Below are 16,674 nucleotides of genomic sequence, written 5' to 3' on the forward strand. Positions count from 1 at the left end.
ATTCAGTGCTCTTGTATCACTGTGATATTAACATGCTTGGGCTAAAATAGAAATACAGCTGCAGTCTCTGTAGATCTCACACAAGTGTTCAGGTTAGGTTCCATTTCCACTTTTGGCTCCTGACTCCAGCTCTTTTGCCAGGGTGTAGACCCTGGCAGCTAGTGGCTTAGCAGTTACAGGTGGGAGATGTTTTTTCTACCAGGGGCTATTTGGATATTTGTAACATCACTCACAGGCCTTACAAAATAACCAAATTAGAATCTAGCCTGTACAGCTTTATTGAATCTCATGCCTTGGCAGGATCATAGTAAATGCTTCTGTGGGCCTTCTGTGGCTTGCAGGCTCAGTGTTCCCTGTCCTGGTAAGGGATTTTGTTTGTGCCAGCCATATAGGAGACACGAATGGATTCCTGTGTAAGACTCAGGTCTGACCCAGAGCTAGTCATTGCAAGCAAGTAAGGAGCAAACCAACAGATATGAACACTTGCTAACCCACTCTTGCTTCTGAAGTGAAAGTAAAAATAAACATATATTGCACTATTTTGCTAGTAGGATAGGGAGTAATAATCTTTGTTCTTATGCCTCAGAATGAAACCAAAGTTATCTGAAATAAAAGAAAATGTAGGGGCCCGGCGTAGTAGCCTAGTGGCTAAAGTCCTCTCCTTGGGTGCGCCGGGATTCCGTTTGGGCGCTGGTTCTAATCCCGGTGGCCCCACTTCCCAACCAGCTCCCTGCTTGTGGCCTGGGAAAGCAGTTGAGGACGGCCCAAAGTCTTGGGACCCTCCACCCATGTGGGAGACCCGGAAGAACTCCTGGCTCCTGGCTCAGATCGCCGCATTTTCAGCCATTGTGGCTGCTTGGGGAGTGAATCAGCAGATGGAAGATCTTTTTCTGTGTCTACTCCTCTCTGTATATCTGCATTTCCAACTTAATAATTAAAAAAAAAAGGTAAATAGAACCTTCCTGCACATAGGACTAAATATTTGGTTGTAGGAGTTATGTATAATTGAGAACAACAGAGCACATTTTTTGTAGTGCAGATGATTATAAAGAAACTGTTTCCTTTGAGGGAAAGATTGCGTTACACACTTGTTTCTTTGCTTTCATTTAACGTTTTGTTTTGTTTTGTTTTATAGGAATATGCACTTTCTGGTTGGAATTTGAATAATATGCCTGTTCTAGAGCAGTCTGTTCTTGCACATATTAATGTGGACATCTCTGGTATGAAGGTGCCATGGCTGTATGTGGGGATGTGTTTTTCTTCTTTTTGCTGGCACATTGAAGATCACTGGAGTTACTCCATCAATTACCTACACTGGTATGTGCTCCCTTCAGATTGGCATATGTGTTTCTGGCAGGTTAGGTGATAGGACAGAGAGACTTCTCAGACAAGACAGTGGGGAGAGAAGAAACTTTGCCTTTTCAAGTATTTGTAAGTAGCAGGACCTAGAATTTTAGGTGAAATGATGTATATTTAGTATATCTAAAAACTACTTTGGTTTGTTTATTTATTTGAATTGCAAAGGAGGGAGAGAGAGTGCTCCCATCCACTGATTTATTTCTTTAATGTCCACAACAGTCAGGGCTTTGTCAGTCCATATCCAGAAGCCAGGAGCTCAGCCAGGTCTCTCACTGAATGCCACTGACCCAAGTGCTTGACCATGCAGTTGTTGCCTCCTGTGGTGTGTGACAGTAGGAAACTGGCCTCAGGAATGGAGGAGGGACTCAAGCCCAGGTGCTCTGAAGTGGCATGTGGGCATCTCGGCTTGTTATTTTTATTTTATGTATTTATTGATTTATTTGAAAGAGTTATGGAAAGAGGAAGAGACAGATCTAGCTGCTGGTTCACTCTCCAAGGTGCTTGACATGGCGTGGGCTTGTCAGGAGCCAGGAGCTTCTTCCAGATTTCCCACATAGGTAGCAGGCATCCAAGTATTTGCGTCTTCCTCCACTACTGTTTCTAGGCCGTTAGGGATTAGGTCAGAAAAGGAGCAGCCAACATCGTGTTGGATGCCAGTGCCACAGGTAGTCACATCACAGCTCTAGGCATTCCGATGATACGCTTTTTTAATTGTTTCCGTAGTTGAGAGGGATGCATGATCTTGTGGGTCTCTATTTAGGCTAGCGAGGGTCAGATATGAAGGAGCATAGATGGAACAAATGTTTCAAATTTGTTTTTCTCTTGATTTGGGAGGGGGAAAAGGGAAGAGGGATGCTCCTTGCTGTCAAACTGGACCAGTACTTGGAGATGGGGGACAGTTATTTGATGACACCTTAGAAACTCTAACGTGGGGAACTGAGGGTGTTGACTGGTTTTGGATCGTTCTGATAGGTTTATATATATATTTCATTGCAAGGCAGAGTTTTAAAAAGAGTGACAGACAGATGTTACATCCATTCGTGCATTCCCTAAACAGCCCTAAGAGCTGCAACTGGGGCTTCCTCTGGGTATTCCAAGTGGGTGTAGGGTCCCAAGCACTTGGCCATCTTCCCAGGCACATTAGTAGGGATCTGGATGGGAAATGGAGCAGCTGGGGTTTGAGCCAGTACCCGTAAGAGGTGCGAGCTCTTCATGTAGCAGCTTTATCCATTCATTGTTCCATAGTGCTGGCACTGTGTGCGGCCTCATTTCAAATGTTCCATAGACATGTGACAAGAAACCACTTCATGTTTTTGATGACCACAAATACAGAACGTTTTTATCACTGTTAAAAGGGTTTTTTTTTTTAAAGATTTATTCATTTTATTACAGCCAGATATACACAGAGGAGGAAAGACAGAGAGGAAGATCTTCCATCCGATAATTCACTCCCCAAGTGAGCCGCAACGGGCCGATGCGCGCCGATCTGATGCCGGGAACCTGGAACCTCTTCCGGGTCTCCCACGCGGGTGCAGTGTCCCAATGCATTGGGCCGTCCTCGACTGCTTTCCCAGGCCACAAGCAGGGAGCTGGATGGGAAGTGGAGCTGCCGGGATTAGAACCAGCGCCCATATGGGATCCCGGGGCTTTCAAGGCGAGGACTTTAGCCACTAGGCCACGGCGCCGGGCCCACGGTTTTTTTTTTGAAGCTTTATTTTCTATTTATATGAAATGCAGATTTATAATGAAAGAGGAATAGAAAGAGAGGTCTTTCCACTGGTAAAGTTCTTAAATTGTTGTCAGGCCCCACTGTGTCCATTACCAAAACCAAGACCCAGAAACTTCTTCTAGGTCTCCCATGTGGGTGCAGGGGTCCAAACACTTGGGCCATGCTAAGGCACCTTAGCGGGGCGTTAAGTCAGAGGTAGAGTAGGCAGGACTTGAGCCAGCACCCAGTATGGAATGATGCCGCTGCAGATGCTGGCTTTATCTATTACTCTGCAATGTCAGCTCCAAGGTGTTTTTCCGATAGAAGTGGTGAATATATGTCTAATATCTATTGTCTTGTCTTAGCTTTTGTTAGGCATGGTAGCACAGGTTTGTGAGATGGTTACCAAAATTTGAAGCGTTTATCCATATTATCTATGACCATGTAATAAAGAATTGATTTTTATTCAGTTGATTTGAATCGGAGACCTTGGTCTCATTGGTACAGTTTTTTATATAGCAAAATTCTAAGCAGTTATTTGTTTATTTTTTGATAGGGGGGAACCAAAGACATGGTATGGTGTGCCATCTCATGCTGCAGAACAGCTGGAGGAGGTGATGAGAGAGCTGGCTCCTGAGTTATTTGAATCCCAGCCTGATCTGCTACATCAGTTAGTCACCATCATGAACCCCAATGTGCTAATGGAACATGGTGTGCCTGTGAGTCATTTTGTGTCTCCCTTCAGTTTTTGAAAGTTGTTATAGCTTTTGATTAGATAGTCAAAACATATGCCTTATTTTGCAACTGGAAGTGAATGTGTCAACTTCTCACTAAATCTAAACTCTGATTACCTAATGATTAAGAAGGGTTGTTCTTGAAGACTGAATCATGCTTTATAGATCTGTTTTCAGTATCCTTATTTGCCCAATATATTCATCAAAAATGGGTATAATATACACATATATGTATACGTGTGTGTGTGTATACACACTTTAAATATTTTATTATTTACTTTACTTGAAAGTCAGTGTTAGAGAGGGAGAGAGATTCCATCCGTTGGTTTGTTCCACACTTGGCTGCAATGGCCAGAGCTGAGCTTATCCAATGCCAGGAGCTTCTTCCAAGGTTCAGGGACCTAAGGCTTTGGGCCATTCTCTACTGCTTTTCCAGGCCATAAGCAGGAAGCTGGATGGGAAGGGGAGCAGCGGGACACGAACTGAATGCTCATATGGGCATCCCAGTGGGTGCAAGGCGGGCATTTAGGTACTAGGCTATCGCGCCGCCACTCCTTCCTCTCCTCCCCCCCCTTTTTTTTTTTTTTTTTTTTAAACTTTTATTCAAGAAAAATATGGAACGCTTCACGAATTTGCATGTCATCCTTGTGCAGGGGCCATGCTAATCTTCTCTGTATCGTTCCAATTTTAGTATATGTGCTGCCAAAGCGAGCACCCTCCCCCCTTTTTAAAGAAAGATTTATTCTTTATTGAAAGGCAGATTTTCAGAGAGAAGGAGATGCAGAGAGAAAGATCTTCCATCCACTGGTTTACTCCCCAAGTGGCTGCGATGGGCAGAGCTGAGCCAGTCTGCAGTCGTAGGGTCCCAAGGCATTGGGCCATCCCAGGAGCAGGGTCCCAAATTCTTGGGCCATTTTCTGTTGCTTTCTCAAGCCACAAGCAGGGAGCTGGTTGGGAAGTGGAGCTGCAGGGATATGAACTGGTACCCACATGGAGTCCTGTTGCACGTAAGGTGAGAATTTAGCGACTAGGCTGCTGCACAGGGCCTTAAAGGTTTGTTTTTGACAGGCAGAGTTATAAAGAAGAGAGATAGATTGAAAGAAGGAAAGAGAGAAAGAGAGAGAGAGATTGATCTTCATTGCTGGTTTAGTTCTCAAATAACTCTTCTGGCCAGGACTGGAGCAGGCCAAAGCCAAGCTGAAGCCAGTAACCTGTTACTTGATGCAGGTCTCCTGTGTAGGTGGCCCAATACACAGGCCATATTTCACTGCCTTCCCAAACGTATTAGCAGAAAACTAAGTGGAACTATCAGATCAAACTGGTCCTGGTATGGGATGCCAGATTACAAGTGGCTGCTTAACCCATTATGGAACAGTGTTGATTCTTTGTGGTATCTTAATTATTCTTACTTTTCAAATAAAGATTTCAGAGTTTCTAATGCACGAGTTAGTAAAAGGCGAAAGATTTATACGATTTGAAGAGAAACCAGAGTATTAATGCACGAGTTAGTGAAGTAAAATATACTCTCACTTTACTAATGTTCGATGTTTGGGGGTAATTTTCAAATAGAAGCTACTTAAACGTGATAAAGTGTATCATTTAGTAAGTTTATACATAACAGTCAATGTTCACTCTCATCTTCATGAGGAAGTCAGATGAGTAACATCTGTAATGTTACCTCGTCTTTAAAGTGTGTATTTAAATGAGAATCTTGGACTTCTTGGAAGACATACACTGTATTAGAAGACAAAAGTAGACTTATGAATATCTGGTTTGGGGATAGCCCATATGACTTATGAGCTGACTAATTTCCTCAAAACTATCCAGAGGTAATAGCCAATTCCATTCTCAATCATTTTTTACAGTCATAAAATTAGGAAACTAAGTGCTCAGTGAGAGTGACATTTTCTCCTTGGGAATCTTTTTTGGCTGTTAATTTGTGAAGTGAGTCATAACTTAGATGTGAATGACTTTTAAAGTGAAATTCTCACTGCTTCTAAAATCCTGATATTTGTTAATGTTTATGTTAATGCTTTTGTGTTTCAGCTTTTCAGAAATTTCTGAAATCTAGTTAAAGTCTCCTTTTCGTTATTGTTTTTATCTTTTTTTTTTTTTTTTGTATCCTTTTTTCCCTATTTGCATTTAGGTCTACAGGACCAATCAGTGTGCTGGAGAGTTTGTTGTGACGTTCCCTCGTGCCTACCACTCTGGATTTAATCAGGGGTACAACTTTGCTGAAGCTGTGAACTTCTGTACTGCTGACTGGGTCTGTTTTATAGCAAATGGCCGTTGTACGTCTGCTAGCACCCTCACACACACTACATCTGGTTGGGTTCAGTTACGGATATTTCAGTGATAGGGTGACTGTTGTAGTTTAGAAAGTTATGTAGAGTTTCTGTATTCCTTACTTGGACGATCTTGTAGTTCCTTTTTCCTTATCCAGGTACAATTTTTCTTTTTGTTTGAACTTTAAATGAGCAATTTATTTTCTGAATCCTTTTCTAGAGGTGTATGCTTTCTTTGGTCTTCTTTCTCTGAGCACTGTTGGATCTTTAAAAAAAAAATGATCATTAGACTTTTAGAGATTTTTTTTTTTTTTTTTTAATTATTTATTATTTAACTTCAGTAATTACATTGTATTATGTGACACAGTTACATAGATACTTGGGTTCTCCCCACCCCTCCCCAAACCCTCCCACCATGGTGGATTCCTCCACCTTATTGCATAACCACAGCTCAAGTTCAGTTGAGATTTCCCCATTGCAAGCGTATACCAAACATAGAGTCCAGCATCTTATTGTCCCGTCAAGTTCAACGGTTTCTTAGGTATACCCTCTCTGGTCTGATGACAGAGCCAGCAGAGTATCATCCCAGTCAATTGAAAGCTCCAACATACCATCAGCAAAAATTTACATCATTATGGAATTAATTGACATAGTAATGAGTAACCAATATGTTAAAAGTAAATGCGGGTTCCCAGCCACCTTCTGTGACCACCTCACCTATACTTCAATTTTAGTTTATACACAACATATAACATTCAAAACATAACATGTTATACATAACATCATATCATCTTAAATTAAGGCAAACATGTGGTATTTAACCTTTTGGGATTGGCTCATTTCCCTTAGCATTATGGTTTCCAGTTTGGCCCATTTGGCCACAAAGAACTGCATTTTGTTTTTTTTAATAGCTGAGTAGTATTCCATGGAGTAGATGAACCATAGCTTTCTTATCCAATCCTCTGTTGATGGGCATTTTGGTTGTTTCCATGTTTTTGCAATTACTGATTGTGCTGCTATGAACATAGGAGTACATGTTGGTTTCTCATAGAACAAGTGTTCTGGATATATTCCTAGGAGTGCTATTGCTGGATCATACGGTATGTTGAATTTGAGTTGTTTGAATATTCTCCATACTGATTTCCATAGAGGCTGTACCAGCCTGCAGCCCCACCAGCAGTGGAGTAGGGTTCCCTTTTCCCCGCAACTTCGCCAACAAGTGTCGTTGGTGCTTTTATTCATGTGGGCCAGTCTTACTGGCGTTAGGTGGTACCTCATTGATGTTTTAATTTGGATTTCCCTTATTGCCAGGGAACTTGAGCATTTTTTCATATGTTTATTTGCCATTTGGGTTTGTTCCTTTGTGAAGTGTCTGCCCATTTCCCGTGCCCATTTCTTGAGTGGCTTGTTTGTTTTGACATTTTGGTTGTTTTGTAGCTCTTTGTATATTCTGGATATTAGCCCTCTATCACCTATGTCGTGTGCGAAGATCTTCTCCCATTCTGTGGGTTGCCTTTTTACTTTGTTGATTGTTTCTCTAGCTGTACAGAAGCTTCTTAGTTTGATGAGGTCCCAATTGTTTATTTTGGTCTTGATTTCTGCTGCATCTGGAGTCTTTTTTAGGAAGTGAGGGCCTACCCCTAAGTGTTCCAGTGTGTTTCCAACATTTTCTTCCAAAAGTTTGAAGGTTTCTGGATGTAGGTTTAGATCTGTTATCCATTTAGATCTGATCTTAGTGTATGGTGAGAGATGTGGATCTATTTTTTTGTTTCTGCAGGCTATCAACCAGTTGTCCCAGCAGCATGTTTCCAGGTGTTTTGTTCCATGTTTTTTTTTTTTTTTTTTTAAGTTTTGGATGATTACGTAGTTGATTAGCGTGGGAAGGGTCCAGAATCAGGAGAAAATGGGTAAGACAAGAGAAGCCACACCGAGCCTCCCAACCACCTCAGCACCTGGGGATGGGGACGGGCCACTCAGTGTCATCCCAAAGTCCCTGATGTGGAGCATGCCTCAAGAGTTCTGCTCACGTGGTTTCGTTAGTTCTGAAATGCTGTCAGTCTTGCAGGTGCAAGGATGAGGATATCCTCCCAAGGTCCATTGGCTGACAGTCCACCTCTGAGTCTCTGTTTGCTCAGATGTTTACTGTCATGCTTCACTGGGGTAGTTGATCAATCTGTTCTGCCCTCCTTCCTCTGCTCTGATACCAGGTGTCTTCTTCCGGTGCTAGTTGTCTGGCATATCCTCCATGTGCCTCTGGGTATGTCGTCCACTGCTCTGTCAGAGCCACTGAGGAGGTGTAGTTTTGACAGATGCACTCCATTGTCAGACCACAGGTCCTGCCATTTTCCCCGTAGTTGGAATTATGAGTCCAGAGGTTTATTTGGGGGGAGCCTCAAAGCAATCTCGTCCAAGGTGATCTCAGGCCTGTCTCTTGTGTGTACCCACCTGTACAGTTTCCAGTTCATTCTATCACCCACATCATTCTGCTTCAACATTCGTAATTGCAATTGCTAGGTCAAATCTATCTCCAGCCCCATTTCTTATGCAAACCAATGGTGCTGCAGCCCAGGCCAACCCTGCCCTCCACTCAGTTGGCCCTCACAGGTACCATCGAGCTGCAGCCCAGTCAGAGCCACCCCCAAAAACCCCAATCACCCAGCCCTGGTTTCTGTGTCTGCCAGCATGTGCAGTGAACTGGTCCAGTCTGTCTCACCCTCCCGTTCCGCTTGCATATACATAATTGGGTGTTGCAGCTTAACTCATCCCAGCCAACTTCACCTTCCAACCCGTACTCTTGCCAGTGGGTGCCACCGCCTGTCTAGCCAGGCCTGCCCCCAGTCCTGGTTCTTATGCTTGCTAATGAGAGTTGTAGCCCATCAGAGGGGTACCCACAGTTTCCCTACTGGGCACACTCTCAGACCTGAATCTTACACTGTCAGGTGGTTCTGCAGTCTAGCTCAACAGGACCTGCACCCTATTGCAGCACTTGCTAGCTGATGCTGTGGCAAAGCCCAACCATCCTGCCCCCATTCTGGCTCATGCCTGCACCAGTGGGTATAGTCAACTGAGCCTATCTCTTTCCCAGCCCAGTTCATATTCAGGCCAACGGGTGTTATAGCTCTGCCCAACCTGATCTGCGCACAGTCTCAGCTGTCATGCTTACCGGCAGGAACAGTGGCTCAGCAGGAGAGTCCCTACAGCTCCCCTACCCAGTTTGTAACACCTCCAAGCTTCGTGTTGTGTCTGGCATGGCCCATCTCACTTCGGCATTTGCCAGTGGGTACTGTTACTGGCCCAACCCATCTGGTCCCAGTTGTAGCTCACGCTAGTGGGTACTACTGCCCAACCTGGCCCTGCCAAACGCCAGTCTGGCCCTAATGTTTACTAGTGCTGTGGCCCGACTTTGCCTGTCCCGCACCCTCGTTCTCAGATTTGCCAGTGGGTATTATGAACTGGCCCAGCCTGGCCCACCCGCAGACCTAACCCTCATGTATGCTGGTGGGTACTGTGACCTGGTCTGGTCTGAGTTGTTCTTTGCCTTGGTTCTTGAGCTGGGCTTCAGGAACTGCATCCTGACAAAAAGATCCCCAAGCTCCTCCATCAGGCAACCCTCCCTGTGGCCCTTGGTCCAGGCTGACTTGGTCCACTTCCTGTCATGGCAGAAACAGTGGCTTTGCTCAACTGGCTCACACCCATTTCAGTTCTTGCCCAGCCACACTTGATCTGTACCTAGACACATCTCTCATGTAGCTCAGTGGAAGCCGAGACCTAGTCCAACCCATGCTAAACCCATCCTGTTTCTCATGAGCACAGTATGTACTAGAGTCTAGTCCAGTCTGGCACACTGCAGATCCAGTCCACATCCAATCTGAGTGATACCACAGCCATGTCCAGCCCCGACCACTGCATTCATTTCAGCCCCTGTGCTTGCCATCTGTCCCCTTAGCTCCCCGACTGGACCTATTCCCAGGTTTGTGCATTAAATGTATTACCTATTTTTTTGTGAGGTGGATGTAAAAATAATTATGGTTATGTGATACTGGTTTTGAAAGAATGTACATTTATAATACACATTGTCTTTCAACAAAGACTGTTGCCTGTCTTAACATTTTGGCACAAATATATTGCATCTTAGGTTTTTTCTTGGCTATCTTTATTTCTTGGCTAATGGATAAAATGATATAATGAACAGTTTTATGTGATCTAATTTTCTTCAAGATTGTTTACTTGAAAGGCAGAGTAACAGAGAGGGGAAGAGAGAGTGAGTGAGCAAGTGAGCTTGCATCTACTGGTTAATTCAGATGTCCACAGCAGCCAGGGCTGGGCCAGGCTGAAGCCAGGAACTAGGAGCTGCTTCCACCTTTCCCACGTGGGTAAAAGAGGCACAAGCACGGGAGCTCTCTGTTCCTCCTTTCCCAGGCCTTTATTAGGGCGCTGGATCGAAAGCAGATCAGATGGAACATGAATCGGCACCCATGTTGACACCAACATAACAGGGAGTTGCTTAACTTGCTGTACCACGGTGCCCCTCCCAGCAATCTAGCAATTCTAAACTTTTGTGTTACCACTTAGGTGGTAGCCTAACTTCAGCGAGGATAAGACATTTAGGAATTTTGCATTTGATTTGTGCTGTATTTTTTAAAAATTGAACTAACTTTTAAAATGATTGTTTATTTACTTTTATCTTGAAAGAGAGCCAGAGAGGGAGAGAGACGGATAGTCGGTCTTGTATCTGGTGATTCACTTTCCAAGTGTCTGCAGCACCAGTCAGAGTTGGGCCCTACTGAAGCAAGGCTTCCGGAACTCCATCTAGGTTTTCCATGTGGTTAGCAGAGACCCAAGCACTTGAGCCATCATTTACTGCCTTCAAGGGTCGCTTACAGGAAGCTGGGTCAGAAGTGGAGGTGCTAGGATTTGAATTGGCACTCTTGTATAAAATACATGGATTCCAAGTGGCAGTTTAATCTGTGCTACAACTTTGTCACCAGAATTCAACAGATGTTTCTTGAGTGCTTATGATTTATGTGGTACTTGGCTAGATGTTGGGTAGGAAACAGAATGTTTCAGACACGCATTAAGGTAAGGTTCTCCTTTGATATGGCCACTCTTACTGGTGTTGTGTGCCTAACCTACGCTTCTTTGCTGGTATGCAAAGGTGTTAGTAGATTTCATTTAAAAACATCACACAAGATGGGTGGTAAGTGGTATGAGAGCCCTTGATATGCTTCAGAAGATTGTGATTTTAGTGAAAAGTAGTAGTGCTTTTATTTTTCGTGTGAAATAGACTGATTTTTCTAAGCGACAGTGAATGATCAGTTCTGTTGTTTGGCTTTGTTGTACCTTGTAAAAATTAACTGTTACAAACTCCATTTGTTTTTCTACATACCCTTGTTTTGAAGTTCTACAAAAAATATCCAGAGTATATATTGAACAGTTAAGACATAGAAGGTTTGCATGTTGTAGTAGAGAAGATAACTGCTGATAAAATATTCCGTGCACTTTTTCTTTTCCTTGGGAATGATAAGGAAAGAGCATAGAAATTTCACTTCATTCAGGTGTAGCCTTCAGCTTCTCTTGAGTCCTCTGATTCCATTGTGCTTTTTGCAAAGTGGAGATGAATCCTAAAAGGTTCTTACAAATCAATTTTCTTACATTTTCTCTATTTTATTTATTGTGAAGATCTATTTTTATTGGAAAGGCAGATTTGCAAGAGAGACAGAAACTTTTTCCATCTGTTGGTTCATTCCCCAAGTGGCCACAGTGGCCACGGCTGAAGCAATCTGAAACCAGGAGTCTCTTCTGTCTCCTATGTGGGTGCAGGATCCCAAAGCTTTGGGCCATCCTGAACTGCCTTCCCAGGCAACGAGCAGAGAGATGGAAGGGAGGTGGAGCGGCCAGGACATGAATCGGCACGCATATGGGATCCTGGCTCCTGCGAGGTGAGGATTCAGTCATTGAGTCATTGTGCCAGGTTCAAGCAGGTTTTTTTTTTTTTAATCAGGATATTTAGATACTTAGATTTAATTCGTCTTTTGCTTTCATTGTTTCAAGAAAGTTGAAAAGTCGTCTTTTTTCTTGTGCTATGGGAATCAGTGCTAGTTCTTTATAGTCTGAACTTTGAAGTCATTTTTTATAGAGTTGTTTTTTATTAGATGAAGGTAGTGTTAGATTGGTTTACAAGAGTTTGCTGCCTTGTTTATATGCCAAGCAGCTTTTGCTTCTTGATATACATGAGTAGAAAATGAACACTTTGGCTAGAAACTTAACATGTTAAGTATGGAAATTTTCTCTGGGAAGGCTTTTGGAATTCCTTTTGGGTCATAAAGATTCCTTATATATAGTTGAACAAGTTCAAGTGGAATTTGTTATTGTCATCTTTATAATAGAAGGGAAACTCTGAAGGATAAATAGTGGCTGGTTCTGGAGTATATTATTAGCAACTGATTTAACGTAGAAATCTCTGATTTTAGTTGCCTATTGGACGTCAGTGTGTGAGCCATTACCGCCGGCTGAGGCGCCATTGTGTCTTTTCCCATGAGGAGCTTATCTTCAAGATGGCAGCAGATCCCGAATGCCTGGATGTTGGCTTGGCTGCTATGGTCTGCAAAGAACTGACGCTCCTGACTGAAGAGGAGACACGGTTGAGGGAGTCTGTTGTGCAGATGGTGAGTTTGCTGAGACCCTGTCTTATGGTTGACAGTGTTTATGGGATGTGTTAAGGATTATCTAGATCCCTGCAGAAATTGAACACAAAAAATCACTAATTGGGATGCAGTTTTACACATTTTGTAATTCCAGTTTTGGTTTTTTCAGATTGAAAGTTTTTTTTTTTTTAAGATTTATTTATTTTTATTGGAAAGGCGGATATACAGAGGAGGAGACAGAAGAAGATTTCCCGTCTGATGGTTCAATCCCCAGTTGGCCATAACAGCTGGAGTTGAGCCAATTCGAAGCCAGGAGCCCAGATCCTCTTTCGGGTCTCCCATGTGGGTGCAGGGTCCCAAAGCTTTGGGCCCGTCCTTGACTGCTTTCCCAGACCACAGGCAGGGAGCTGAATGGGAATCAGGGCAGCTGGGATTAGAACCGGCGCCCGTATGGAATCCCCCAGTGCATTCAAGGCGAGGACTTTAACTACTATGCTATTGCGCTGAGCCCTACTGTTAGAGTTCTTGATCTGCTGGACATCAGGTCTGAGGGCTACCTGCACCTATCATTGGTGGAATCTGTAGGATGTCATGTTGTTGCAGTTCACTGAGACAGAAATGATTTCACTCCCAGCTCAGTGCATGCGCATTACTGCCTGTAGCCCTTGCCTCCCTATACAAAATGATGCCTGATTCAGGTCTAATGGGCAGACTGGGCTGTGAAATGTACTCTGTTCCCATGCTGCCTGTCTGGGATCTGCCACTCTGTCTCTGATCCTGGTCAAATCAAACAGACCAACATGATGAGCAGTTTTTCCACTGGGTTCACCTCCTGAGCTCCCAGTGAATGCCCCTTCCCTTCTTGTTGCTGGTGGAATTTTGGCTGCCGGTGCAGTTCACATCGCCACTTGCTGAATGCCACTGGGGTATCAGTCACTGCAACACCACACCGTTGTGTCCGCTGCTTTCCTGTGTCTGTCAGTCTCCAGGTACCTCTCTGCTGTTGTTCTGTCCTCTCCTGTTTCCTGGAATGTGCCCTTTCTGCTTCACATTGGCTAACATTTCTCTGTTTAAACGTGTCCTTACCCTATTCCGCCATCTTGATTCTCGAGAATATTATTTTAGTATTAGTGGTCCTTTAGTATTAGTGGTCCTCAGAACACACCTTTAGGAAATAATGTCAGATTTGTTGTTTTGTTAGTATGTAGCTTGTCAGCTTGCAGAAAGTTACTGTAGAAGAAAACAAGATTTGTGGTGTCTTAAAAATTAGACTTAATTCAATGTCACAAATTATATTTCAGGGTGTGCTGATGTCAGAAGAAGAAGTGTTTGAGCTTGTTCCTGATGATGAACGGCAGTGTTCGGCATGCAGAACCACATGCTTTCTCTCTGCTCTCACGTGCTCTTGTAATCCTGAGCGGCTTGTATGTCTCTACCATCCAACTGATCTCTGTCCCTGCCCCATGCAGAAGAAATGTCTTAGGTATCCAAATGTGTCTGGTGAAACCTCTGTTACTTACTGTGAAGCAACAGGTTTTTATTATTATTATTATTGGAAAGACAGATTTACAGAGAGAAGGAGAGACAGTGAGAAAGATCTTCCATACACTGGTTTACTTCCTAAGTGGTTGCAGTGGCCAGAGCTGAGCTGATCTGAAGCCAGGAGACAGGAGCTTCTTCTGGGTCTCCCGCGTGGGTGCAGGGTCCCAAGGCTTTGGGCTGTCCTCGACTGCTTTTCCAGGCCACAAGCAGGGAATTGGATGGGAAGTGGAACAGCTGGGGCACAAACCAGCACCCGTATGGGATCTCAGTATGTGCAAGGAGAAGATTCAACCACTAGGCCATCATGCCAGACCCATAGCAGTAGCTTTAATATTCTTGGTTATGCTCTTCTCTGCCTCTGCTCATTTACTTCCCCTGCTTGAGAACTCGTCTTGTAAAATTGGACCATGTTTGTTTGGCAGCTAAAATTTAGCCTCTTTCCATTTTGTATGTTCCTTATATCCCCCTTCATTAAAATTGTGGGCTCTTTGGTTTTATATGAATCAAGAACCTATTTCCCTATTACACTTATGTTGATGATATTTGAAACTTTGTTTGTTAATAGCTTTTATTGCTTTGTGTTTTTTTGCATTAATTTTTTTTTGACATTTATGTAGTTGGGAAGTATGTATACCCATATGGACCACAGATTGGGGCGGGGAGGGTCAAGGAATGGGAGAAAATAGGTTAGACAATTGTTTCCATTTTTTTTTTTTTAAGTGTAAATGGACCTGGAGGTGAGAGAATATGAGAGGACTGCTCCGAGCAGCCTAACTGCATCAGTACCTCGGAATGGGTGACGGCCTCTTAATGTCATCCTAAGATCCCCAATGTGGAGCATGATCTGAGGATATTGTTCAAGTGGTTTTGATAGTTCTGAGATGTTGATTCTGTTGCTCAAAGGGTAAGGATAGTCTTCCAAGGTTTATTGGCCGGCATAGTTGACCTTAGAGTCTCCGTTTGCCTAGATATTTGCTGTCAGTGTTTGCCTGGTATTGTCCAGTTGGTTCTGCTATACTTTTTACTGGATGTCCTCTGCAGGCCTCAATGAGCTGTCATGTCCCCATATTTGGGCTGTTGTCCACTGCACCGGCTTTAGTAACCAAGCAGGCCCAGTTTGTTGATAGCTTACTGCCTTTTGTTTGTTTTGTTTTGTTTTCCTTAACATTGTTTGTTTTGTTTTTAACAGATATCGTTACCCATTAGAAGAGCTTCCTTCCCTTTTGTATGGCGTGAAAGTCAGGGCACAGTCCTATGACACCTGGGTCAGTCGTGTTACAGAAGCATTATCTGCTAACTTCAACCATAAGAAAGGTTACGTTTCCTTCTTTTGTGTGCACTTGTTGAAATTACTGTTACTTTAAAAGAGCTTGTTTTATTTGAGTTAATTTTTTCTCAAGTGTTAGAATAAGGAATTGATTAAGCATTAGGTAATGAACACTCACCTGGTCAGCAATGTGCATTGCACAGCTGTAGATTTCTATGAATAGCTTGATAACTTGAGTGAGGTTATTCATGATTTTACAATGATGTTTGTTCTGTGACCACCGTGTATGTGATTTATTTGTTTTTACAGATTTGATTGAGTTGCGAGTAATGCTGGAAGATGCTGAGGACAGGAAATATCCAGAGAATGAGCTCTTCCGAAAACTCAGGGATGCGGTAAAAGAAGCCGAGACCTGTGCTTCTGTGGCTCAGTTACTCCTGAGTAAAAAGCAGAAACACAGGTAAACAACGAAGAGTTTGATTCTCCATTGGTTCCTTGTTTCTTCCAGATTAAAAGCCAGAATTGTAACTGACTTGTGAGACCTGACAACTTTAATTTCTTGTGACCTTGCAACCTTCTCTTTTTCCCATAATACAAGAGTCTTCTCTTTTCCTTCTCACCCCCCAGGTGTTTGAAAACTGAGAAATTTTTTTTTAAGATGGCTGCAATGTTTGGAGTTGGACAGTCGAAACCAGTTTTTTTGGGGTCTCACAAGTGGGTGGCAGGCTTTACTTTACTTGGTCCTTCTGCTTTTCCGAGGTTGTTAACAGGGATCTGGATCAGAAGTAGAACAGTCAGGACTTGAACTGATGCCAGTGTAAGATGCTGGCATCACTGGCAGCTGCTTTATCTGCTATGCCACAGTGTTGGCCTAAATAAAAACTAGTTACGATAGTTGAAGTGAGTATGAATGAGTGAGGCAGGGAGACAGCAGCCAGGCCTGCTGGCACTCAAGCTTGTGCTGTTGCCCTTCTTCCTTCAAGCCAAGCTGTGTCCTTGCTTAAAGCTGGCCCACTTGCTCTTCATTGTTGGTAGAACTCTTCTCCCACCCTCCTGTCCAGGTGGCTTGTTTTGCTTTCTATTTTTTCAGGGACCACTTTCTGGTGAAGCCTTGTTTTTAAAGATTAATTTAAAT

General features: G+C 43.3%; 1 protein-coding gene and 1 non-coding gene across 2 annotated transcripts in view; one reads left to right on the top strand and one right to left on the bottom strand.

Annotated features, from left to right (window-relative positions):
• KDM5A (lysine demethylase 5A) overlaps positions 1 to 16,674 on the top strand; it is a 71,812-nt gene that overhangs the window by 21,311 nt on the left and 33,827 nt on the right. The window contains exons 11-17 of the mRNA XM_058656003.1: positions 1,136 to 1,317; positions 3,624 to 3,786; positions 5,948 to 6,067; positions 12,557 to 12,751; positions 14,032 to 14,213; positions 15,462 to 15,586; positions 15,849 to 15,999. Coding sequence (XP_058511986.1) covers positions 1,136 to 1,317; positions 3,624 to 3,786; positions 5,948 to 6,067; positions 12,557 to 12,751; positions 14,032 to 14,213; positions 15,462 to 15,586; positions 15,849 to 15,999 — 1,118 coding nt within the window. The remainder of the gene's footprint in view (positions 1 to 1,135; positions 1,318 to 3,623; positions 3,787 to 5,947; positions 6,068 to 12,556; positions 12,752 to 14,031; positions 14,214 to 15,461; positions 15,587 to 15,848; positions 16,000 to 16,674) is intronic.
• Positions 4,410 to 4,516, bottom strand: LOC131478150 (U6 spliceosomal RNA). Its single transcript, XR_009244336.1, has one exon. It is a non-coding gene; the product is annotated as a U6 spliceosomal RNA (small nuclear RNA).

The sequence above is a fragment of the Ochotona princeps genome, chromosome 27, assembly GCF_030435755.1.
Source record: "Ochotona princeps isolate mOchPri1 chromosome 27, mOchPri1.hap1, whole genome shotgun sequence".
Lineage (NCBI taxonomy): Eukaryota > Metazoa > Chordata > Mammalia > Lagomorpha > Ochotonidae > Ochotona > Ochotona princeps.